Source organism: Emys orbicularis, chromosome 1, assembly GCF_028017835.1.
Source record: "Emys orbicularis isolate rEmyOrb1 chromosome 1, rEmyOrb1.hap1, whole genome shotgun sequence".
NCBI classification, from domain to species: Eukaryota; Metazoa; Chordata; order Testudines; family Emydidae; genus Emys; species Emys orbicularis.
Window position 1 is genome coordinate 99512049 of NC_088683.1, and position 23320 is coordinate 99535368.

General features: G+C 50.8%; 1 protein-coding gene across 1 annotated transcript; it reads right to left on the minus strand.

The window, feature by feature from the left end:
- Window positions 1-172: 172 nt before the first annotated feature.
- On the minus strand, window positions 173-21513 carry LOC135872952 (cytokine receptor common subunit beta-like). Its single transcript, XM_065397405.1, has 13 exons — window positions 21450-21513; window positions 18599-18728; window positions 16313-16497; window positions 15586-15743; window positions 14975-15146; window positions 10114-10249; window positions 9863-10023; window positions 9326-9471; window positions 9048-9219; window positions 4972-5071; window positions 4621-4690; window positions 2842-2945; window positions 173-1430 (listed from the first exon to the last, which is right to left on the minus strand). Exons 1-13 carry the CDS (start codon window positions 21511-21513, stop codon window positions 173-175), a joined length of 2856 nt encoding a protein of 951 aa, XP_065253477.1.
- Between the last annotated feature and the right edge of the window lie 1807 nt (window positions 21514-23320).

The following is a 23320-nucleotide window of genomic DNA, read 5'->3' on the forward strand; positions in this document are numbered from 1 at the left end:
TCTGCCACCCACTTTGGAAGAAGGAGGGCTGGGAAGAAGAATTGCCCTTTGTGTTTTTCCTGCCTGGGTTCGGGAGGGGAAACAGTGATGACAAGAAGAGGCAACATGCTTCGAGTGGGGGACTTTTCATCCATTCACCTGCTCTCTTGCCCTCACCAGTCCTCTCACAGCGCTAGCACAGTTCCTTGGCCCTGACTGCTGGTTCCTGTCCTGCCCATGGAGGCAACACAAAGTAATCGTCACACTTCAGGGTTTTGAAGAGCTGAATGGCCTGCATGTGAAGTGCAGGCTCTCGCTTGCCATTGACAGATCCTCCATCACAGGGCAGCTTTCCAAATGCCTGTCTGGCTTCTGATGTCTGAGCAGCCAGGGGGTCTTTCTCACCCACGGGGGTCTTCTCACCAGGTTTGAGGCCAGGAAAGAAGCAGTATTCCCCCACCTGACGTAGAAAAACTGGCCCAGTGCCGTCGGGGTTGAACATGACCACATTATCCTCTTGCCCAGGCTCTGCTTTAGCAAAATCAACCCCCTCTGAGAGGATGGGTGGGGAAAAACTGATGGGTTCTGGGGTACCATAGAGTGCCTTGGGGAACATAACATAGCTCTCAAATCCAGAGAGACTGGCTGATGCTGGAGACGGAACTGGGACTGCGACACCAGGTTTTTCAGGGCCCAACTCAGGGCTAGGGGTGCCCTCCGTGGCATGGGGCAGTTGTGGGTTGGATGACAACATGGCAGCAGCAGTGAGCATTCCCTCCGGCGGGGCCAGTGCAGGGGACAGATGGGCAGAATCTCTTGCTGACATCAGTGACAGACCTTCCGTGGTGACGTATCCCACTGGCCATTTCTGACAGGAGTTGTTTAAGATGGCAGCAATCTGTGATTTTTGACCTTCGGTGTCCCCTTGTGCCACTTCCTCACCTGCTGGCTGGCCTTGTGACCCTTCTTGCCTTCCAGCAAGGGGCTGCTTCATCTCTTTCTGAGCAGGAAGCGAGACGGGGTGGAGCTGAGCTGCTTCTCTCTCCTCCCCCACCAGCAGGGTCTGGGAAGAGGCCCCCTGGGGTAGGGACACATACTCCAGGGACGCTAGCCTCCCCCTGGTTCCCAGTGGGGCAGTTTCCCGGTCCTGATGAACGTCAGGCAGAGAGCACCCATGGGGGAGGTTCAAGTATGGACCATTAAAGTCAAAGCAGGACATGGGTGCCTGAGAAGCAGTGACCTTAGCACTGCTCCTCCAGGGGAGTGTGGCTGGCGACAAGGACTGACTGGTGCCCTGACTTGAATGGCAGCCAGCCAGGGCTGCAGGATGTGGAGCTGGAGTTGTCATTTCAAGAGTCTGATACGGGTTCTCTGGGTCCAGTGCACCAAGGACGCACATCCTCCTATCGGCCACGGCTTCAGGGAGCTCTGCTGAACTAACTTTCATCGGTCTGCAAGGGGGAAACAAGAGGAATCAGAGATGTCACCCTGCAGAGAACATCACATACAGACAGGGAGTGGAGCTGAGGGCCCCCTGGGAGAAAGGTCTTCTGGGGGTTAGAAAGAATCTTTCCCTTGGGGCAGATTATCGCATAACTGCCTATGGCAGAGTTTCTTGTGCTTTCCTCTGAAGCAGCTGGCACCGGCATCTGTTCCTGGCAGGATACTGGACTAGATGGACCATTGGCTGGACCCAGTCTGGCAGTTTCTGTGTTTCTTGAGTCTAAGGGGCCCAAGCAGCACATCACCCTACAGAGACTGTGATCACCACCACCCACATTATATAGCACCAGACCTTTGCCTGGCACTTGGCAGAGATTGTAAAAAGACATGGCCCCTGCCCCAAGGAGCTTACAGCCACTGAGGTAGAAGCTAGCGAAAGGGAGGGGGCTGGCAAGGAGAGATGGGGGTTCAAACAAATACAAATAATGGCCTGCGCTTTCCAAAAGTGACCAGTGATGGCTGGGCACCCACCCATGGGCGGCGGGTATCAAAGGCCAGGGGAGATTAAGCCTACCCTAACCCAGGCTGTGGCCTCGCCCATGCTCCACCCTGAGGCCGTGCCCTCGCTCCCCCTCTCCCCTGAAGCTGGCAGGGGCTCAGCTCCTTCCGGTGGCCTGGAGCTCGGGGCTTGTGCTGGCAGCCAGGGGCTGGGGTGGCCAGGGGCGGCCCTCTAAGCCCTGGGAGAAGGAGTACAGCTATAAGTGTCTCCAAGTTGGGACTCAGGCTATTCTAACTGAATACAGCCTTCCTCAGGCTACTCTTCTTAACCCAGAATCCCTCACAGCATAGAGCATGATGGGTACCCTGCCTCAGCACAACCTCCCTACACCAGGAGCTGTGAGGAGGGCAGTCTTGGGCTTCTTACATTGGCCCCACACTTCTGCATTGCATGAATTACCCTCTGGCCTATTGCAGCTCCTACTGGCTCTTGTATGCTGCCAGAGCCAGAATTGGCCCCAAGAGTGGTGAGGGTCTCACTTCCAGATGACAGGGAGTTAGAGCATGTGGGGGAGGGGGTGTGTATGTATCTGTGTGCTGGGGGTGCTTATCCACCTCCATTTCCTGATTGGGAAATCAAGGGCATTGAGGCAAGCCCATTTCCAGAAGGAGAGATCAGGGAGGAAGGGCTCAGGGTTTGGGACTGGTGTTTCCAGGGAGCCAGGGAGACCAGGGGCTGCAAGTCCATCCATTGACATTTCCAGATGTGCATGTGGAGGATGTGCCAAGGTTTATCATTCACACCAGTTACATTTGCCACCCCTGCCTGATGGGATCAGCCACCCACAGGAACTGAGATGTCACCATCACCAAGTAACGTCTCGGAGAGTATCACCAGTGAGCAGTGCACCGACCACTCACCCATCCAGCACTTGGATGCAGCTGGCCACATCCATCTTTTCGGAAGGGCTCTGCTTGCCAAAGTCCAGCTGGCTGCTCGGCAATGGAATTCCGAGCGGTATTTTCTGAAAAGAGACAAGGGCAGATAGCACTCCTGGCACACAGAGATTGATTCCCTAAGGGCAGAGGGGAGCCAGAAGCCCTGTAGTGGAGATACCACAGTGTGTGGTAGCACTTTAACCCCTCCTGGGGGCAACATTGCTCTTGGGGAGTGGCGGTTTGATGGGGGAAGTAGGTCTGGAGGCCCCCTGCTGGAGGCCTCATGGCCCTGCCTCACCACCCCCCAAAAAAGAGCAGAGGAGAAGTCCTCCAGGCAGTCTAGAGTGGCTGCAGGGGAGCAGCTAATGAGAGGGGCTGCTGGAGTGACCAATCGGGGGCAGAAGGGCCATATAAAAGGAAGCAGCAGGGGCATAGCAGTCAGTTGCTGCCAGGAGCTTGAAGAGGGAGAAGTGGGTGCATGGCTGGCAGGAATAGGGTGACCAGACAGCAAGTGTGAGAAATTGGGACGGGGTGGGGGGTAATAGGAGCATATATAAGAAAAAGACCCCAAAATCGGGACTGTCCCTATAAAATCGGGACATCTGGTCACCCTAGGCAGGAAGAGCAGCAGGACCATGGGCAGCTCAGTGCGGGCAGACTGAGCCCAGAACCTAGCCAGACCCGGTGAGGGTATCATGAGGGGCCCTGCTGGTCTGGTTGAAGATTAAGCCCAGGGAGAGCTGCCAAAAAGACATTAACCAAGGGTATCGAGATGGGCCCCTTTTGGGCTGTTAAAGAAGGCAGTGCCACTGGGAGGAAGCCTTGGTTCTACAGCCCCATACCACGGCCATGAGCAAGAACTAGAGACTGTATACCCCGAAGTGGGGACAGTGCATGTGACTCGGCCGGGGGTAGGGGGTGCTCGTGAGAGGCAGGTACCACGCCATTGTAAGAACTGAAAAGAAAGCAGGGTCACACACAACCAGGAAGGGGGCACCCGCGATAGGTGGGCGCTGCCCTGTTCAAAACTGAATAATTACCATCATGTATCGGCCAGAGAGGGGGCGCTCACAAGCATAAGGTAAAACACAGTGACAAAAATACTGCTATCTCCTGGGCTTCTCCGATGCACCGATGAGCAGTGTCCTCAGACAATGTAATGGGGTATTTACCCCACATGTGCCGTGAAAGGGTAAAGGCTTGAGAGGGCAATTAACCTGCCTGCTTGAACCTGGAGGATGGGCCAGGCCTAATTAGAAATAAAGCCCAGGTGGGGAAGAGAAGGGCTTGTGGCCATAAAGAGCTGAGTGAGGCTAGTGGGAGGAAGGAGACCCAGGGGAGAGGAGGTCGGAAGTAGCCTGAGAGGGAGGAGGCAGAGCAGAGCAGAGCAGACAGGCTACTCCAGGGGTGAGTGGGAAGCCTGACAGGAGACAGGGGCCCTGAAAAGCACTAACCTGCCTGAGCCCCTGAGCGAGGGAAGGAGCGTGCCAGCCCCTGGACAGCGGCGCTATTGAAAGCACAGGACCTGGAGACAAGCTGTGGGGATAAGCTGTAGTGGAGGCAGGCCTGTGAGGCCGAGGTGGCCAGCTGAGCCCAGCCAGGCTGAGGGTTTTGTTTTGTTTACAGTTCTATTGGACTTGGTAAAGAACTCGGTTGGCCAGAAGGGGAGGACTCTGTCAAGTCATCTGACCAGAGGGCCGGGATACTCTTACAGCTGGAGTAGGCCAAAGTGTAGTAGGGGAAAGCTCAGTTCTCTCTTACCTGGAGGTAGCTCTGGAGCAGCTGACTCCTGCCAGGATTTGGAATCTTTTCCTCCCATTTTTTCTTCTTGCTGTAATAAGACAGAGTTTGCAGGGTCACTTCTCTTGTGGGGAGGCTACACCTGACACACAGCCTTACCCTGGGCCCCCTTGCCAACACAGAGGTCCTGAAACTCCATGGCCCTACACTCAAACTGCTGTCTGACATGGAGAGAGCTCTGCACTGCACCCCAGGCATATCTCCAGCTCAACTAAGCCCTAGATCAAGGATAGGGGTGTACCCATGCAGCACCTCCCTGCACTCACTCTACCAATGTGTCTGGCGTATCTCCAACTCCCAGTGCAGACTTACGTGAGTAGGCATCTATAACCACACCAGCCAAAGGCTATCAGCATGATGATGAAGACTGGGACCAGCAATGGGAAAATCAGTTGTGACCCGGCTGAGGCAGCTAAATGAGAGAGAGAGAGATAAAGAGACAGCAACAGAAAATAGCTTCATTCTATATCAAACCTTACATTCTGGATGCTCTTGAGGGATGATATTGAGGTCAGGAAAATGTAGGTTGCCTATCAAGTCACGTGTCCTAACTGACAGGTCTGTTAAACCATGGAATACTCACCCAGTTCTAAAGGGGATATGATCCTCAAGCCCCTGTTCTCCCCAGTCTCATGTTAGGGCTATTTAAAAAAAAAAAAAAACTAAAGAAATTCCCAGAGCAAAGAACTTTGTTAAAGTGAAGTTCAGGCTGAGGGCTTGTCTATACTCTTGGCTAAATCAGCATTGTTGCAATCAATGTAGAGGTGTAGATTTAGTGGGTCTGGTAAAGATCTGCTAAGTCGATGGGAAAGCATTCTCCCGTCGACATCTATACGCCGCCTTCCTGAGAGGCAGACGGTAAGTCAGCTGGAGAGCGTCTCCTGTCGACACAGCATGGGGATCTGGGGGTCATAGTGGACCACAAGCTAAATGTGAGTGAACAGTGTAACAGTGTTGCAAAAAAAAAAAAAATCAAACATAATTCTGGGATGTATTAGCAGGAGTGTTGTAAGCAAGACTAGAGACGTAATTCTTCTGCTCTACTCCGCATTTCAGAAAAGACGTGAACAAATTGGAGAAAGTCCAGAGAAGAGCAACAAAAATGATTAATGGTCTAGAAAACATGCTATGAGGGAATATTGAAAAAATTGGGTTTGTTTAGTCTGGAGAAGAGAAGACTGAGAGGGGACATGATAACAGTTTTCAAGTACATAAAAGGTTGTTACAAGGAGGCGGGAGAAGAATTATTCTTCTTAACCTCTGAGGATAGGACAAGAAGCAATGGGCTTTAATTGCAGGAAGGGCGGTTTAGGTTGGACATTAGGAAAAACTTCCTAACTGTCAGGTTAGGAAGCACAGGTTAAGCACTGGAATAAATTGCCAAGGGAGATTGTGGAATCTCCATCATTGGAGATATTTAAGAGCACGTTAGACAAACACCTGTCAGGAATGGTCTAGATAATACTTAGTCGTGCCATGAGTGCAGGGGACTGGAACAGATGATCTCTTGAGGTCCCTTCCAGTCCTATAATTCTATGGTGTAGACACTCCTGTAAGCTGACCTAAGTTTCATCAATTTCAGTTACGTAATTTACATAATTTATGTAACTGAAGTAATGTAACTGAGGTCGACTTACAGCTTTAGTGTAGACCAACCCTCTGAGAACAGATCAGTAACGTCCAGGTGAAGATCCTTACAAGAACATCGCAGATATCAACAAAAAAAGACTTGCAGTTAAGTGTAAATGTACAAGAAACACAAACATTTGAGAGTCTGGAAATTCACTATTAAGGCCTATTCAGTCACCTCTCCTGTTTGTACATGTTCAGGAAGCCAATCAGGGACCAGGAAACGCACCATGATACCTAGTGACCAATCACACAGCCTGAATTCCAAATGCTGAACAACACACCCATGAAGCAACGTTTCTCTGAATGACCAGAGAAACCCCTGTAGGTTCCGACAGATTTGCTTAAAATCAGTTGCAAAGAGCCCATCTTATTTCACAGACATGAAAATGTTGTTCAGAATGAACAGTTCAACCAGCTCCACTGATTGATCCCTTTCTACCTTCTAACATGGATCATTCCTTCCCTTCTCCAGCCCTCCACTTAGATCCATGAACTTCTCTCACTGGCCTCCAGCCCCATTTTCAGCCTGACCAGTGGGATCCAGTCTGCCTGGTTCCTCTTAAAGGTAGTAACCTGGAAACTTCAAAGGCTGCAATGCAGACATACAACTTGGGGAAGATTACAGTCATGTGACCCTCCTGTGACATTCTATACCTTTGGGGAGCATGCTGTAACCCCCATATTCCTCATTTTCATATAATCGTGATCTGACGTATAAAGCATGCCTTGTAAGGTATCAGGGGAAAGGTCATTTCTCTATCCATATATGTATATTGTGACAGAGTTCCTCCTCTATCTTGGTGGGTCCTGCGCTTATTGGCGGATTTTCTTGCCTCAGAGATTCACCATGTGGGTTGGGGAACAGCCCAGAGACCTTCCCCTCTGGAAGAACCCACAGTCCAGGTCAATTGAGAGGTTTGGGGGGAACCCAGGCCCGCCCTCTACTCCGGGTTCCAGCCCAGGGCCTTGTGGACTGCAGCTGTCTATAGTGCCTCCTGTAACAGCTGCATGACAGCTACAACTCCCTGGGCTACTTCCCCATGGCTTCCTCCAAACACCTTCCTTATTCTCACCACAGGACCTTCCTCCTGGTGTCTGATAACGCTTGTGCTCCTCAGTCCTCCAGCAGCACACCCTCTCACTCTCAGCTCCTCACACTCCCACCACAAACTGAAGTGAGCTCCTTTTTAAAACCCAGGTGCCCTGATTAGCCTGCCTTAATTGATTCTAGCAGCTTCTTAATTGGCTCCAGGTGTCCTAATTAGCCTGCCTGCCTTAACTGGTTCTAGCAGGTTCCTGATTACTCTAGTGCAGCCCCTGCTCTGGTCACTCAGGGAACAGAAAACTACTCATCCAGTGACCAGTATATTTGCCCTCTACCAGACTCCTGTACCCCACTGGTCTGGGTCTGTCACAATATCATTAATGCATATGAAGTTATTATAATTGTGTAATATGGTTGTCACTAAACCATGCTATAAATTAGGAGAATCAGCCAGATATTAGCTCCCCAGAGGCAACAGCAAGGAAAGTAACCAGCGCCCGGGCAGGGTGTCAAACAACCCATCAACAGCCATTGTCCAGCAAGGGAGCTACAATGCAGTGACTCACCTGCATGAGGCCACACCAGGGGAATTGCTCAACCTTGGTTGGAGAGATTCAGTAATGCTCACCTGACTCTGAAGGGGGGGGCAGGGGGCAAAGCCAAGAGAGGAGAAAGGACATGATAAAAGAGAGAGACATTTGGCATGCTCTTCCTCTCTCTTCCACCTACATCTACAGACACCACATCAAGCAACTGAAGCGCTGATCAAAGGGGAGAGCCTGGCTGAAGAGCAACCAGCCAGCCTGTGGTGAGAAGCATCTAAGTTTCTAAGTACATTGAAAGTGTTAAGATCAGCTTAGAATGCATTTCGCTTTTATTTCATTTGACCAAATCTGACCTGTTATGCTTTGACTTATAATCACTTAAAATTTATCTTTGTAGTTAATAAATCTGTTTGTTTATTCTACCTGAAGCAGTGTGTGTGGTTTGAACCATGTCAGAGTCTCCCCTTGGGAAAACAAGCCTGGTACATATCAATTTCTTTGTTAAATTGACAAACTCATATAAGCTTGCAGCATCCAGCGGGCATAACTGGACACTGCAAGATGGAGGTTCCTAGGGTTGTGTCTGGGACCGGAGATATTGACTAGTGTCTTTTGGTTGCAAGTAGCTGGGAGCAGCTTACATGCCAGAGGCTGTGTGTGAACAGCCCAGGAGTGGGGGTTCTCACAGCAGAACAGGGTAAGGCTGGCTCCCAGAGTCAAGGATTTGAGTGACCTAGCAGATCACCAGTCCATATAACACCAGAGGGGAATGTCACACCTCCCTAATGTTCCTGGGAATCATGGAACTAAATCCGCTGTATGACACTCTGACAATGTAGGCAGTTCATGCTTCTAATCTTCCTTGTGGAGGCCCCCTTCCCTCCTCACCTAGTGCATCCACTTCCAGCCCCTGATTTTCATATAGTTTTCTTGCTCCCATGGAGAATGGCAGCCCTGGGATCCCATTCAGATAAGCCAATTATACTCCTTCTCTGTGATCTGAAGCATGCAGCCAGGTACCAAGGGGACCCTGGTCAGGCTCTTTGCTTAAGTAAGTGTATGAAACCTCAGTTTCCCTGAAACTCCAGCCAAGGGACCCGTTTCTCTAGGGAGGGAACTGACCCCCTCCCCCAAAGCCCCAAGCCAGTAGCCCAGCTGGGATGTACCACTCTCAGTTTCCCAGGTGCAGTCCTCACTCCACTCGCTCCAGGGCCCCTTGTAGCTATCCGAGTGCACCCTCGCCCGCATTTTTCCCCTATAGTGTGTGGAGGGCTCCAGCATCTGCAGGGTGATGATGAAGGGAGGCTTGTCATTGCTGATGTTTACAATCTGGGCATTCTGGGAAGAGAAGAGGAGAAGAGATGGAGGAGGGGTGAGGAACTCTCTGTCCCATCCACCCACCTCCCTGGCAGAGTCCTGGGCTCCCAGCAGTACCATCACCTACCTCCAAGGAGTCACCAGTCTTCCAATACAAGAATTCATATCTCTGGCCAATATGGTCATAGCTTAGGATCTGTTTTGTCCATCTCAGCTCATACTCCTGGTCTTGCATCTTTGTCATTGTTACGTTGATAGGCGCAAGCGGCTTGACTGGAACACAAACAACGCGTTAAGAACATGCATCCATCTCCCAGCTTATCTTCCTGCCCATTCCCTTTCCCACTCTGGGTTGTGGGCAGGACTAAGGATATGCGGGTGCGAAACTTGTTGCCTGAGCAGACTAGCACCAAGGACTGCTAATAGTGGTGCCCCCATCTGACACATCTCATCTCCACACACCCATTCTATACCTCCTCGCAGCAGTGCTCTGTCGGTGCCTGTCAGGAGCTCCAGTGCTGGGAGCTTCCTTTACCAGCCCTCTGTCCCACCCACACATCACTGTCTAGCTCTTTTGTTAACCATTCCACCTCGGCCAACCCAAGCGTTTCCTAAGGAGAAACCTCCAGATAACCCTGGGCAGAGGATCCAAATGGGCTCTCACTGTTTTTGTAGGCTTGAATCAGTTTCTCCTCCTCCTTGGGCCGGACAGTTATGAGGTACTGGCTCAGCCTGCTGGGGTTGGTGACATTGATCTCACAGCTGTGGAGCAGGTAGTGGCTGCCAGGCAATTCCTTCTCATGGACTGGAGAGCATTCTGTTTCTCTGGGGAAGAGAGCAGCCAGGCCTGAGTGAGCAGGAGGGATAGTCAGATACAGGAGGACAGGCATACGTTGCCATGGGCAGGTCACTTACTCTGATGTCGGTGGGGTTCTGTAGAAGAGCGTGAACAAGACAGAGCTGGTGACCTCTCTCCTCACTTCCCAGCTGCACATTAGCCGATCAACCCCATTGAAGAGGCAGCGAAGGTTCTTGGGCTGAGCCTCATCCCCTAGTGAGGAGCCAGTGGTTAGTGTAGCTCTGGGAGGGGCAGGGTTGGGAGGGATGGGGAGGACAGTGGAGCGGGGACTGATTGTAACATTGAGGGAAGAAGGGAATACTTTTAGACCTGGTCTACACTACAGAGTTAGGTTGATGTAAGGCAGCTTACGTTGACCTAACTAAGTAAATGTCTACACTAAAATTTCATTCCTGCTGATTTAAAGCACCTGCTATGCTGATTTAATAACTCCACCTCCATGGGCAGCATAGAATTTAGGTAGATGTAGTTAGGTCGAAGCATTGTCAGTGTAGACACTGCGTTACTTACATCAGCCATTAGTGGTCTTTAGGAGGTGTCCCACAATGCCCCATTTTGACCACTCTGGTCACCATTTTGAACTCCATTGCTCAGCAGCCAGGTACACAGGAAGCCACCCCTCCTCTTTAAAGCTTTGTGAATTCTTGAAGTTCCATTTCCTGTTTGCCCGGCTTGGAGAGCTCACCTAGCAGCTCTAGAGCACGCCTAGCAACTGCCCTGCTGACCATGCTGGCTACATGCTACAGACACGCTCCTGCCTGGAGTATACTGGGGATGGGGAGGGAGTTGGATCTCTTGGGTCTGTCAGGAGAAGAAACTGTGCAGGCACAGCTCTGAGCTAGACATAGAAATGTCAACATCTAGGAGAAGGTCACTTGGGGCATGGAGGAGAAGGGCTACAGGAGGGACCAGCAGCAGCACGGTGTGAAAGCCAAGGAGCTGTGGCAGGTGTATCAGAAGGCAAGGGAGGCTAACAATCACTCTGGTGTGTAGCCGCAGTCCTGCCATTTTTACAAAGAGCTGCATGCCATCCTCAGTGGAGACCCCACTACCACCCCCAAGAGTCCCGTGGATATTTCAGAGGAGCCCGAGTCACAGGCCCCTGCTATGAACAGTGAAGAGGAGGTGGAGGAAGAAGAGAAGGAGGAGAATGGAGAACAGGTGTCTGGGGGTTCCAGCCTCACAGTGAGTCAGGACCTGTTTTTGAGTCCTGTGCAGCCCAGCCAGTCCTTACAGTCCAGCAGAGGTGAGTCTGATGCAGGGGAAGGAACCTCTGGTAAGGCTGCAGTTTGCTTTGAAATTGTTGGGTTGGAACCCCCGAAGTAGCAGGACACATCTGTTGATTTACTCTTTTTTTACTTATGCTAGAAGAGGTAGTGAAATAACCAACAGAGGTAGTGTTGCTATCCGCTTCTCATCCCCCTCTAGAGTTAAGAAGAAGGGTCCCCACAGAACAGTTTGTTTATGTGCACTAGGATGTCCCAGGAATCCTCTATAATGATCTTGAGGAAGTCTGCAATCCCCTGCTGAAGGTTTCTGGGGAGGGCTGCCTTATTTCTTCCACCACGGTAGGACATTTTCCCACACCACTCAACAGACATCTATTCTATCTCTGCCCTCCACCCTGGTGGAAACGTTCCCTCCTTTGCTTCACAGATATTATGCAGAACACAGCAGGCAGCTATAACCATTGGGATTTTTTTCATTGAGATCACTCACTTCTCCACTAGGGTGAGCAGATAGCAAGTGTGAAAAATTGGGATGGAGTGCAGAGTAACAGGTGCCTATATAAGACAAAGCCTTGAATATTGGGATTGTGCCTATAAAATCGGGACATCTGGTCACCCTATTCTCCACTGTCCATGCAGATCTCATTTTGGTGTCTCTGAGTTGGAGCGCTGGGGCGAGCTCTGTACATAGATCCAGGAATATGGCCTTGCACATCCGAAAGTTCTGCAGCCACTGCTCATCATCCCAAACCCGCATGACAATGTGATCCCACCAGTCAATGCTTGTTTCTCAGACCCAGAACCAGCTCTCCATCATCTGCAGCTGCTCCGTGAATGCCGTCAACAACTTTGAAGTGTTTCTTTCTATGTCCCACAGTAATCTAGCCTCCAAGGAATTATCATAGAAACCACAACTGTATTAAAAAGGCAAGAAAAAAAGCAACAGGACAGTCTGCAAAATATCTTCAATGTCTGTATACCAATGCAAGGAGTATGGGGAATAAGCAGGATGGACTGGAAGTCATGGTATAGGAAGAAAATTATGACTTAATTGGCATTACAGAGACTTGGTAGGACACCTCTCATGATTAGAGGGATATAGTTTGTTCCAAAAGGATAGGTATGGGTGGAAAAGGAGGCAGCATTGTGCTGTATATCAAGAATGTAGACACTTGCTCTGAGGTCCAAGAGGAAGTGAATGGCAAACATACTGAGAGTTTCTGGGCGAGGATAAAAATGGAAAAGCAGAGTAGCAATGTTATGGTGGGGGTCTATTATACAGCACCAAATCAAGAAGAGGAAGTGGATGAGGCATTCTACAAGCAGGTAACAAGATTAGCTAACACACATGAGCTAATATTAATGGGGGATTTTAACTTCCCTGATATCTGATGGAAGACTATTACAGCGAAACATAATATGTCCTGCAAATTCTTAGCATGTGTAGGGGACAACTTTCTGATTCAGAAAGTTGAAGAAACAACTAGGGGGTCATCCATTTTGGACCTGGTGTTGACCAACAGGGATGAATTAGTTGTGAACATGAAGGTGGCCGGGAACTTGGAGGGAAGTGATCATGATCTGATAGAATTCAAGATCCTAAGGAAAGGAGGACATGAGAACAGCCAAACAAGAACACTGGACTTCACAAAGATAGATTTCAACCAACTTGGAGAAATAGTTAGCCAGATCCCATGGAAAGACCAATTAGGAAGAAAAGGAGCCAAAGCGTGCTGGCCATTCCTAAAAGATGTAATATTAGAGGCTAAACATCAAGCTATTCTAATGCAGAAGAAAGATAAGAAGAGCCACAGGAGGCCAATGTGGCTGCACAAGCAGTTTTTTACCTATCTAAAAACCAAATGGGATACATCCAGGAAATGGAAGGAGGGCCGTGTCACCAAGGAAGTTTACATGGGAATAGTGTGAGTGTGTAAGGACAAAATCAAGAAAGCCAAGGCAAGAATGAGTTACATCTGGCACGGCATGTTAGAGACAACAAGAAAGAGTTCTACAAATGTGTCAGATGAAAAAGAAAAATCAGGGATGATGTGGGCCTGCTGCTCAATGGAGAAGGTGAGCTGGTAATGGAAGATAGTAGGCACTGAGCAGCTATGCCTTCCTTTGCTTCAGTCTTTCACAAAAAATAACATGTGACTGGATGACTAGTGAAGTTACCATAGATAATAAAGAGGAAGGGATGCAGATCAGAATAAATAAAGAACACGTCAGAGATCTTCTGACTAATTTGAATGAATTCAAGTTAGCAGGGCCGGATGCAGGGCCGGTGTAACCACTAGGCAAACTAGGCCAAAAAGCGGTGCCCCAAATTTTTTTTTTACACTACAGTGGAGTCACATCTTAGGCAGGGGTTAGGTTCTAAGGTCAGCGCGTAAGAGGAAAATCATGTATAGTGAAAATTACCATAAGGTACAGTACACACAGTATACACTGTATGCACTAGAACAGGGCTCCTCAACCTACGGCACATGTGCCAAAGGTGGCACGTGAGCCGATTTTTTTTTTTTAATGGCAGGCCACCGGCCCGCTCAGCCTGCTGCTGGCCTGGGGTTCCGGCTGGGACCCCGGCTGGCAGCAGGCTGAGTGGGCCAGCGGCCGGGACCCTGGCTGGCAGGAGCCGGCGGACGAAACCCCAGACCACTCAGCCCGCTGCCGGCCCCGCTCAGCCCACTGCTGGCTGAGTGAACGGAACCCCAGGCTGGCAGCGGGCTCAGCAGCGGCTGGGACCCGCACCCTGCCATTAAAAAAAATCAGCTCACGTGCCACCTTTGGCACACATGCTGTAGGTTGAGGACACAGAACATTATGGGATGCAGATGAAATTATGGGATGGAGAATACTGCATTCTGGGATGTTGAAATCATGTTCCCAGTCACCACTGTGCCACTCATTTTGGCCCCAGGAGGCATTGCAAAACCTTCCCAAAACACCCTGTGCTAGATGGTGGCGAGTTGCACACTGGGATAGCTACCCATGGTGCACTGCTCTCTGCATCGATGCAAGCACTGCTGATGAGGATGTGCACCACCAACACAAGGAGTATAGTGTGGACACACAAATGTGATTTAATTACTGAGGAGGCTGTATGCCAACGTCACTTGGGTCAACATCATTTAGTAGTATAGCGATGCCCTCTATTTTCAGGGTTTTCTATGAGAGCCCAGAGCATTATGCTGGTCCATTCATCCAAAAGATACAATCCACGTATTGCAAGAGACAGAGAAACTGGCCGCTCCTGAGCCCACATCCCAAAACCCACTATCTCCACTGGCACTCACTGGCCCTATTGCTGAGAGGCCGGATACTGAGCACACCTAGAAGGGTCCCATCAAGGCGAGGGGTTTCAGGTGCAATGGCAGGGGAAGTGTGTATAAGGAGCTTGTACTGCCCCTGCCAGTGCTGTACTGGGACTGGTACCTGTGCCATGGGACTAACCAGAGCACTGAAGTTTCCGCAGCTACTGCTCTGGTACCTGTCAGTGACACCAAATTCACTTCAAATAAGAGAACACCAGTGAAACTGGACCATTTTCGTCAAATTCCAGAGATTCTCCAACGTCATCAGCTCAGCCCCCAAATCCTCTGGAAGCGAAGCACAATATCCCTCTGCTCCCAGCATCTCATCACGTCCCTCCTTCCCCCCACGGCCCCTCGGCCTCCTGAATTACCTTCCTGGGACTTCCAGGACACGGCAGTGCTCCATTCGCTGGACTGCCCAGACCAACCAGCACCCTGGCTCGGCTTGGATCGCACACGAGCTTCATAGGTGCTGCCTGGCACCAGGGCATCATGCCTCAACAGGCAATGGGAGGAGTTTGCGACTGACACCGAGGAAGATTTCTGTCAGTGGGGAAGAGACAGTGAGGAGTCAGGGGTGGTGGAGAGAGAGAGAGAGACTTGCTAGAGAGGCATGGGAGGATCCTTTTCTTGGGCAATTCTGCTTAGCCAAGCACAGCCAGCGCTGTGATCCTGGGGTGAAGTGGAGCCAGATACTGCTTGTGCAGGGCTCATTGCTCTCATAGTGCAGAGGCTGCTTTTTACTTGCTAGATCTCTGGCCATGACTAGCCAAGGCCGGACGGCACAGGGTTTGTAAGATGCACACACAGCTAGCTGCAGCGTGCACGGACCCACCGTCTGGGCCATTCAGGTTTCAGAGGATCGGCTGGGTTCAGCAGCAGCCAAGCAGGTTTCAGAGGATTGCAAAGGTTTGTTTTCTACCCTCTAAAAGGTGCAACCAAGAACAGCAGATGCCAATGCCTAAGCACATCTCATGCCTACCTCCCAGGATTCCCACTTCCTCCTGTAGGTCACTTCAAACTCCAATTCATCATGCACCCAGTGGCTTTCATTAGTCCCTTCAGCTGCTTCCCAGGACAGCAAGAAGTCACCTGCTTCTGTGATGTTGATCCAGAGCTTCTGAGGTGGGAGGGGCTGGACTGGAAATGAGAAGGGACAACACAGGTTGCGGTTATTGGTAGATGGGGATGGGGAGTGGGCAGAGGGCCTGTCTAATACTTATCCTGTTGGCACTTGGCAGTGTAACGAGTAGAATTGCCAAGGCCATAGTGAAAATGGTGGTGAACAGAACAGAAGGGTAATAGGGACGTGAGTGCGGTATTCACTTAAAGGTGAAGACATATTACTGAATATTTTTCTGAGTAAAAAGGTTTGTTTGAGATCAGTTTTTTCCTAATGGCAGAGACACTCGGCCAGAGCAAGAGGGTGGGTCAACTGGGAGGAATATGTCCGGTTTTTCCATTGTAGGCTGGTAAGGAAGGAATCCATCCATCCGTCATCCTCTAAGTGAGAAACAGGAACACAGGCCTCACAATGGAAATGGAACTATTCCTGGCAGGATAATAGGCTGACATGCAGAAGTAAGGTTAAAGGTTAGCGTTCAGGATTCTTGACTAGGGTTAGGGGATCAGGGCAGAGGAAGAAGTATTAATTTCAAAGGATCTCAAATATTCCTGGAGAGAAGAGAGCGGTGGTGTCTTGCCCTTACCATTCTGGAAGAGGCTGACGTTCAGCTCAGCCTGCAGCAACCGATCGGGTTTGAAAGTGTAACTGTCGCGCAGCCCAATAGCAAACGTGGTGCTGTTCCTGTGGCAGCTCCAGCAGACACAGGAGTCCTGGCAGATCGGCAACCCCTCGGCTCCCTGAGGCTCACATGGGATCTGTGTGCTTCTCCTATGTGCAGAGAAAGAGGGTGAGGAGGAGCTGATTTAGGTACAGATAGAAAATCCCAAATTAGGCTCCTGAAACCTTCTCCACATTCTGTTCTAGTCTATATAGATTCTTATGCTGCACTCATCACCGTAGCATCTGAGCACCTTCGAGTAGATCATTAAGCAATGTGACTTCACATCTGTCATCTGTGGGTGGGTCTCATTCTGTCCCCAGGGGGAAAAGCATGTGAAGTGCAGTGTCTTGTGTTGGTAGGGATTTTTTTTAAATATACACGTTGCTGTGTATTTCTATTAGCAAAGGCATGTCAAAGAGATTGCCTTGCACTTGGAGTGGAAGGTGTGAGGTTGTGACTGTTGTTAAGTTCCCATGGAAGTTGATTCCACAGTCTCAGACTGGCCCCTGAGAAAGCTCTGTCTCCAGCACAGATGAGAGGAGTGGAGTTGTCAACCACAATTTTTGTCCCAGAACATTAGATGGCCCGTTAGATGGCTTGGGCCCCAACCCTGGAGAGCCTTGAAGATAAGGACAAGACCTTTAACTTGATTTGAAATTCTGTGGGAAGCTAGTGGAGGACAGTGGTGGTGAGTTCCCGATAGCCTGTGTTGCTGAGGAGACACGCTGCAGTGTTCTGTACTAGCTGGAGTTTCCTACACACTGAAGGTTTCATGCCCAGGTACTTTGCCTTGCTGTGGTCCAGCCAAGAAGTGACAAAGGTGTGAATAACTGAAGCCAGGTCCACCAGGATGGGACCGAGTCCCCCAGCCAACCAGAAATGATAAAAAGCATTACTTGCTGGCACTGCTATGTGAGAGCTTAGGGTCAGCGAGGAATCCAAGAGTACTCCTCAATGATGGACTGAACTGACTGATTGTGGGTATGTGACTTCAGCCAAAAGAGACTGCACTGTGGCTGCAAACACTTCAAAATGCTTTCCTCTGCCCACCAGCTTCACCTCTATCTTTCTCTGGTTCAGCTTCAGCCAGCTGTTCTTTACCCATGAGCTGGTCTCATCCAAGCACTGGGCTGTCTTGGTGGTAGTGGCGTGCTTGTGTGCGGTGAAGGATAAGTAGAGAGCTGTGTTTTATGGGCATATTGCTGGCACTAGTGTCCATGTTGTCTGACTAGTTCACGCTCATCCCAGGATCCATCCTCACAGCTCATCTTCTGATTGGACTCCAGAGCATTCTCTCAAGAGTCAAGTCCTTGTACGGGTTCTTTTTCCTGGGGTGATGGGCTCACTTAGGTCCCAATCCAAAGCACAGTGAAGTCAGCGGGAGTCCTTCCACTGACTTCAATAGGCATGGGATCAAGCCACTAATGATTTCAGCATCTCTTCCTGAAAAGGCAATAGAGATGATACCTTCCTATTCCCCACCACTTTCCCCCACTCCTAAACCCTGACCTTTACTCTCCCCATCTCCCCATTTCTTGCTTTCCACATCTCCCTTTCTGTTCCTCTCTCTCTCTGCCCACCACATCCCTCCAGGCCTGATGGCTCAGTTCCCCTCTCGAAAGGAAACAGATGTGGTGGGCAGATACTGGAGGTACACAGTCCAGTAACTCTGGGCAGAAACCCGATTGCACAACTTGGCATAACCACTTCTCTCTTTTCACAGTCTCTCCACCCATCCTTATTTTGCAGATGTGACCTCACCAGAGCTATGTTCCTTCTGACCATGCAACAAAGAAGATCCAGGGGAAAGTTTGGGAGTGGGGAACCATCCCTCTCTCTTCTGCTGATGAATGAACCTCAACCCAGCTGTACTCTAATGCCTATTTCTTCACTCCAGGTACGGTAAGCTAACAGGCCCTGCCATCACTCACACCTGGGATCCCCCAGAAAAACCAAGGGAGAGTGATAGAAAAAGTAATGAAAATAAACTGATCAGCGCACTTTCCTGTATCTCCCCATCCTACAAATGCAGACCTAAAAGAGTCTCCAACTTCCACCCCTCAGCAGGGCCAGCACAGGTGTCCATGTGCTCCTCAAAGCCTGGCTGTCAGCTCGGATCCCTTTTCCTCCTCCCATTTCCACCTCTTAGGTTCAGCAGCCACAGGCCTCTTGAGTCCTTCTGCAGCAGAGCAGGGGTCAGGCACTTACTTGTCTGCATTGTCCTCATGGTAAAGAGTCACATTGAGGAAGCGACGTGCCACTGTGCACTCCTGCCATGTGCAGGTCATCTGGGAGGTGTAGTCATTGTAGCAACGCAGGCTCTGCATCGGGAGGCTCTCTGCAGGGGGAAGGAAAGCACAACGCTGCGGGTGGGTCATAGAGATGGGCAGTGAGGAATAATGGGATGTGCACACCACTGCCATGGCGGGAAGGGCAAAGATGGCGAAATGGGGCACAAATGGGAAAACTCTCCTGGGAGTCCCTCGCATGTCAGTTAGCTCACGTGTCAGGGATGTCATGGACAAAAACCTCCCGCTCCCCGATGCTCACAATCCAGAGGCTGGAGAAGAGAGGTTTACTTACCAGGAGCTGTGGTAATGAGAGAATCGTCCCTGTGCATTCATAGTCTGGCCAACTTGTGTGAATCTATCATGAGTCTCAGACTACTGAGTGTTTTTCTTAAAGCCCCAACATCTGCATTGAGGTTATTACCCGAGACTCTCACTTTTCATGTACAAAAAGTAAGTGTCTGACCTACACAGCTGGGAAGAGAAGCTTGAAGGATGAGCCCTAAATACGCCAACACCAAATGACAAATCAACCCCCCCCAGCTGTATTCTCATTCAAATCTCATGATATTTAAGTCACTCTCAGGATTTTTTAGGCCTGACCCTTGATTTCTGAACGCTGGGGGTTGGCAGTTCTGATTTGCATTGTGGGAGTCGCCCTGGTGGTGAGCACACAGAACCCTCGTTGAAAGCCACGTCCTTGGGGGGTGCATGAGCGTCCTCACAGTGTCATTGGTCAGACGACCTCCTCTGCATACGGGAGTGCGCCCACCAACTGCCTTCATTCCTTCTCCTGAACTGCTTTATTATTGTTGCATTATTTCAGGAGGTGTCGCTCGCAGTAATGCACTATATGACATGTCATATGATGTCAAGCCATGCCACAAAATGCCTCTAAGGCCCAAGTGAAGGACTTGGCAATGAAGAGGGCTGTCCTGGTGTGAGCATGGGATTTGGACCTGAGAATGGATCACATAGCTTAAGAGTCTTGGAGGTCAGATAGGCCTGGAGACTTGGGTGTCTTTCCTTTAGTGTGTGAGAGGTGAAAGCCCTGCCAATAGCACATTGGGCTGGGGAGTGTGATTGACCCAGCACAGCAGACATCAGACATGCACATCCACCGCTGGAAAGAGAGATGTGCATGAGGCACCTCCTCTGAAACCCATTTTAGGATCTGTACGGGGTCTGGGCTTGGTGCAGAGCTGGGGCAGCAGGGGCTCAGAGGGAACGTTGAGGAATTTGGAGAAATTCCTCCCTTTCTAAGGTACACTGACCTAGAACAAGCAACAAACAACTAGCTCAGGGGTGGGCAAACTACGGCCCGGAGGCCGCATCCAGCCCTTCAGATATTTTAATCCGGCCCTTGAGCTCCCGACGGGCAGCGGGGTCCGGGACTTGCCTTGCTCTGTGCGTGCCGTGGCTCCGTGTGGCTCCTGGAAGTAGCGGCATGCCCCCCCTCCGGCTCCTACGCATAGGGGCAGCCAGGGGGCTACGTACGCTGCCCCTGCCCCAAGCTCCAGCTCCTCAGCTGCCATTGGGAACCGCGGCCAATGGGAGCTGCAGGGGCAGCGCCTGCGGACGGGGCAGTGCTTCGAGCCACCTATCTGCACCTCCACGTAGGAGCTGGAGGGGGAACATGCTGCTACTTCCAGGAGCTGCTTGAGGTAAGCGCCACCTGGAGCCTGCACCCCTGACACCCTCCTGCGCCCCAACCCCCTGCTCCAGCCCTGATCCTCCTCCCACCCTCCGAATCCCTCGGTCCCAGCCCAGATAACCCTCCTGCACCCATAACCCCTCATCCCCAGCCCCACCCCAGAGCCCGCACCCCATCCAGAGCCCGCACCCCAACCCCCTCCCCCAGTCCGGAGCTCCCTCCACACCCTGACCTCCTCATTTCTGACCCCACGCCAGAGCCCTCATCCCCAGCCAGAGTCCTCCCGCACCCCAATCCCCAATTCTGTGAGCATTCATGGCCCACCATACCATTTGCATATGCACATGTGGCCCTTGGGCCAAAAAGTTTGCCCACCCCTGAACTAGCTCTAACTGTGCACAGATGGGAGATTAATCCTAGAAACAGGAGCAGTCAATAGACATGACAGAGGGTCCTGTTTGTTCTCTGCAGCGGTAAAGAAGGAACTAAGGTGGTTCAGAGGGATGGACACCCCTAGACGTGGGCCTTTGACATTGACACTGGTGACTTGCTCTGTCTCCCTGCCCTTCACATTTCCCCCCTCCTCTCTGTCTCTCTCTCACACCGACCTCACAGAGTCATCCTCCCATTTGTCCACACCTCCAAATGGATATTTGTTCACTTACACTCCCACCTGAATCTACGTATCGTTCTATCCCTCCACTCTCCTTCAGGGGTCTGTCTATCCCTGCACTGCACCTCCAGTTCATCCACCTACTCACCAGCCAGCTTGTTTACACATTTGCCCAATAGCCCACCTGTCCATCCATCCATCTACTCACTCTCCTGCTCTTCCATCCATCCATCCATCCATCCATCCACTTCTCCATTCAGCCATGCACCCTCCCATCTGTAAGTCCATCCACTTACCATACCACCCATTCACATAAACAATCACCCTCTTGCCTGTCAGTCTAGTCACCAACATACTCCTCTGGAATGGCAGAGGGAGCAGTCGAGCAGAGGAAAGGGGGAAAGTAGGAAAGGGAACGGAGAAGAGTAAAGGGACTGGAAGGAGGGGAGGGAAGATGATAAAACGGGCAGGGGGGAAAGAAGAGGAAAAGAAACTGAAACTCACCTCGAGATTCCCCGACCCTGAAAGCCCAGCACAGAGCCAGCAGAGCACTGCAGAACGCCTTCATGTTCACGCCAGCCTGCGCCCACCAGCTCAGTCCTGCCCCCTGTGCTCTGGGCTGGTCGCCGGCCTGGGGTTCTTGCACTCACCCTTGTTAACTCCTTCTTTGTCACCTGTTGAATGTGGAAGCCAAGCTCTGACGGTCAGGTGGGAGAGGTTGGGACCTTCTGTGAGATACAAAACCTCCCCTCCCTGCACTGAGGGGACCTTTCACTGATCCATCAAGGCCACAAGGGACCATTAGGTCACCTAGTCAGACCTCCTGTAGGACACAGGCTGCAGAATAAAATTGATTTCCAGGACCGGTTCATTGCAGGAGAGAGGGGAATTCAGTCTCCATGTTCATTCACCACTGGGATTCCCCCGCACACATACACAGCTCCCTCATTTGTTCGCAAGCCTGCCCTGGAGACTCACCATCCTACCCTACCCCACCCCATCTCCCCCACTCATATACATCTCCCCTCTCTTGGGATGAGATGGGGATTCAGTCTTCATGTTCCTTCAGTTCTGGGCTTCTCCCCCATATGCTTCTCCTCCAGCAACACTCCTCGAGAGAATTGCTTTGAAGTGATTCCAACTGGCAGTTTGCAGCCAGCTCCCCTGGAATTGCTTTGGGACCCAATCCACAGACATAATCCCAAACGAGATTTATTGTCTCTTTTTGTGGGATCTAGCATTGAATTCAGTGGTGCAAAAACCATGGTCAAATTCTCCATTGGTGTAACTCAACTGAAGTGAAAGTACTTGCACCACTGGAGAATGTGCCCCATATTACTGCTTTCTAAAGAGTATAACAGACCCACCCCGCCTTGGGCACAGCCACAGAGCCAAGCCTCTGTGCTCTGGGGATGTCTGATCTGTGGCTTTTCTCCACTTTGGGGGAGCATGGAGATGGGGATCCACCCAGAACAACCCCCAGCTTCCTAAATGCCATTTCCTTTGATAGAATATGAGGTTCTAGACAAGAGAACATTCATCACAGAGACGAGATCTATGACTAATGGCTCCAGAGCTCATGAGCCCTTGTCTGTCCGGGGACAGGCTCTCTTTGCCACGTACCCTTCCCCCAGTAAAGGCAGAGTTTCCTCACCTGAGCCAAGAGCAGCCGGTGGGACAGCCGCCTCACAGCAGGTGGATCGCTGACCCTCTCAGTTCTCACTCCCTGGCAGCTGGAGCGTCTTTACACATGCAGGAATCAGCAATGACCATGGCTGTCCAAGACTGGAATGGATCCCCTGGGAAATAATGAAGCTGGGATATCCCCTGCACCTTTTGCCCTCTGAGGGCTTCCACACCCCTGTATGCCTCCTTTCAGGGAGTAGACACAGTCCTGAACACTCTGAAGTTGGAGTGTGACACTCAGACTCTGAACTTCCTATTTTTGCTGTTTGTTTGACACCCTCGGAGCGCCTTCTGAGGCAGTTCTTAAAACCTGGGCGTGGAAGGGAGTATTTCTCTTTTCGTTGTTATATTGTATTGTTTCTGATTAAACAGTTTCCAGGAATCAGGGCACATTGTTTTCTTGAAATCAGGAGTAATACACTGCTAAAAGAAGCTGTCCCTTGCTTCCTATCTCCTCCCCCCCTCCCCACTCGGACCCTTGGGAAGAAGACAGATGGAAAAGAGAAGTAGTTCCCTCCCTTCCTGTCCCCCGTTTGTTTCATCCACCTGCTGTATCTTCCCATAACCTAGATTGTAGATCTTTGGGGACAGGGATTACTCTTTTCTACATTGACCCCTGGAGTCCCAGTGAATTCAGTGAGCTTTGCATCATACTTTAAATAATAAAGAGAGCACAAGAGGAGCTAGAA

Excerpts from the sequence above, each read along its gene's own strand:
- LOC135872952 (XM_065397405.1), bottom strand. The coding sequence starts at position 21,513 with ATGAAGGCGTTCTGCAGTGCTCTGCTGGCTCTGTGCTGGGCTTTCAGG. Across the intron at positions 10,250-14,974 it reads GTCCTGGAAGTCCCAGGAAG|GGGATGAGGCTCAGCCCAAG; the intron begins GTAATTCAGGAG and ends GCTCCTCACTAG. Across the intron at positions 5,072-9,047 it reads CACCTGGGAAACTGAGAGTG|CTGCCTCAGCCGGGTCACAA; the intron begins GTACATCCCAGC and ends TCTCTCATTTAG.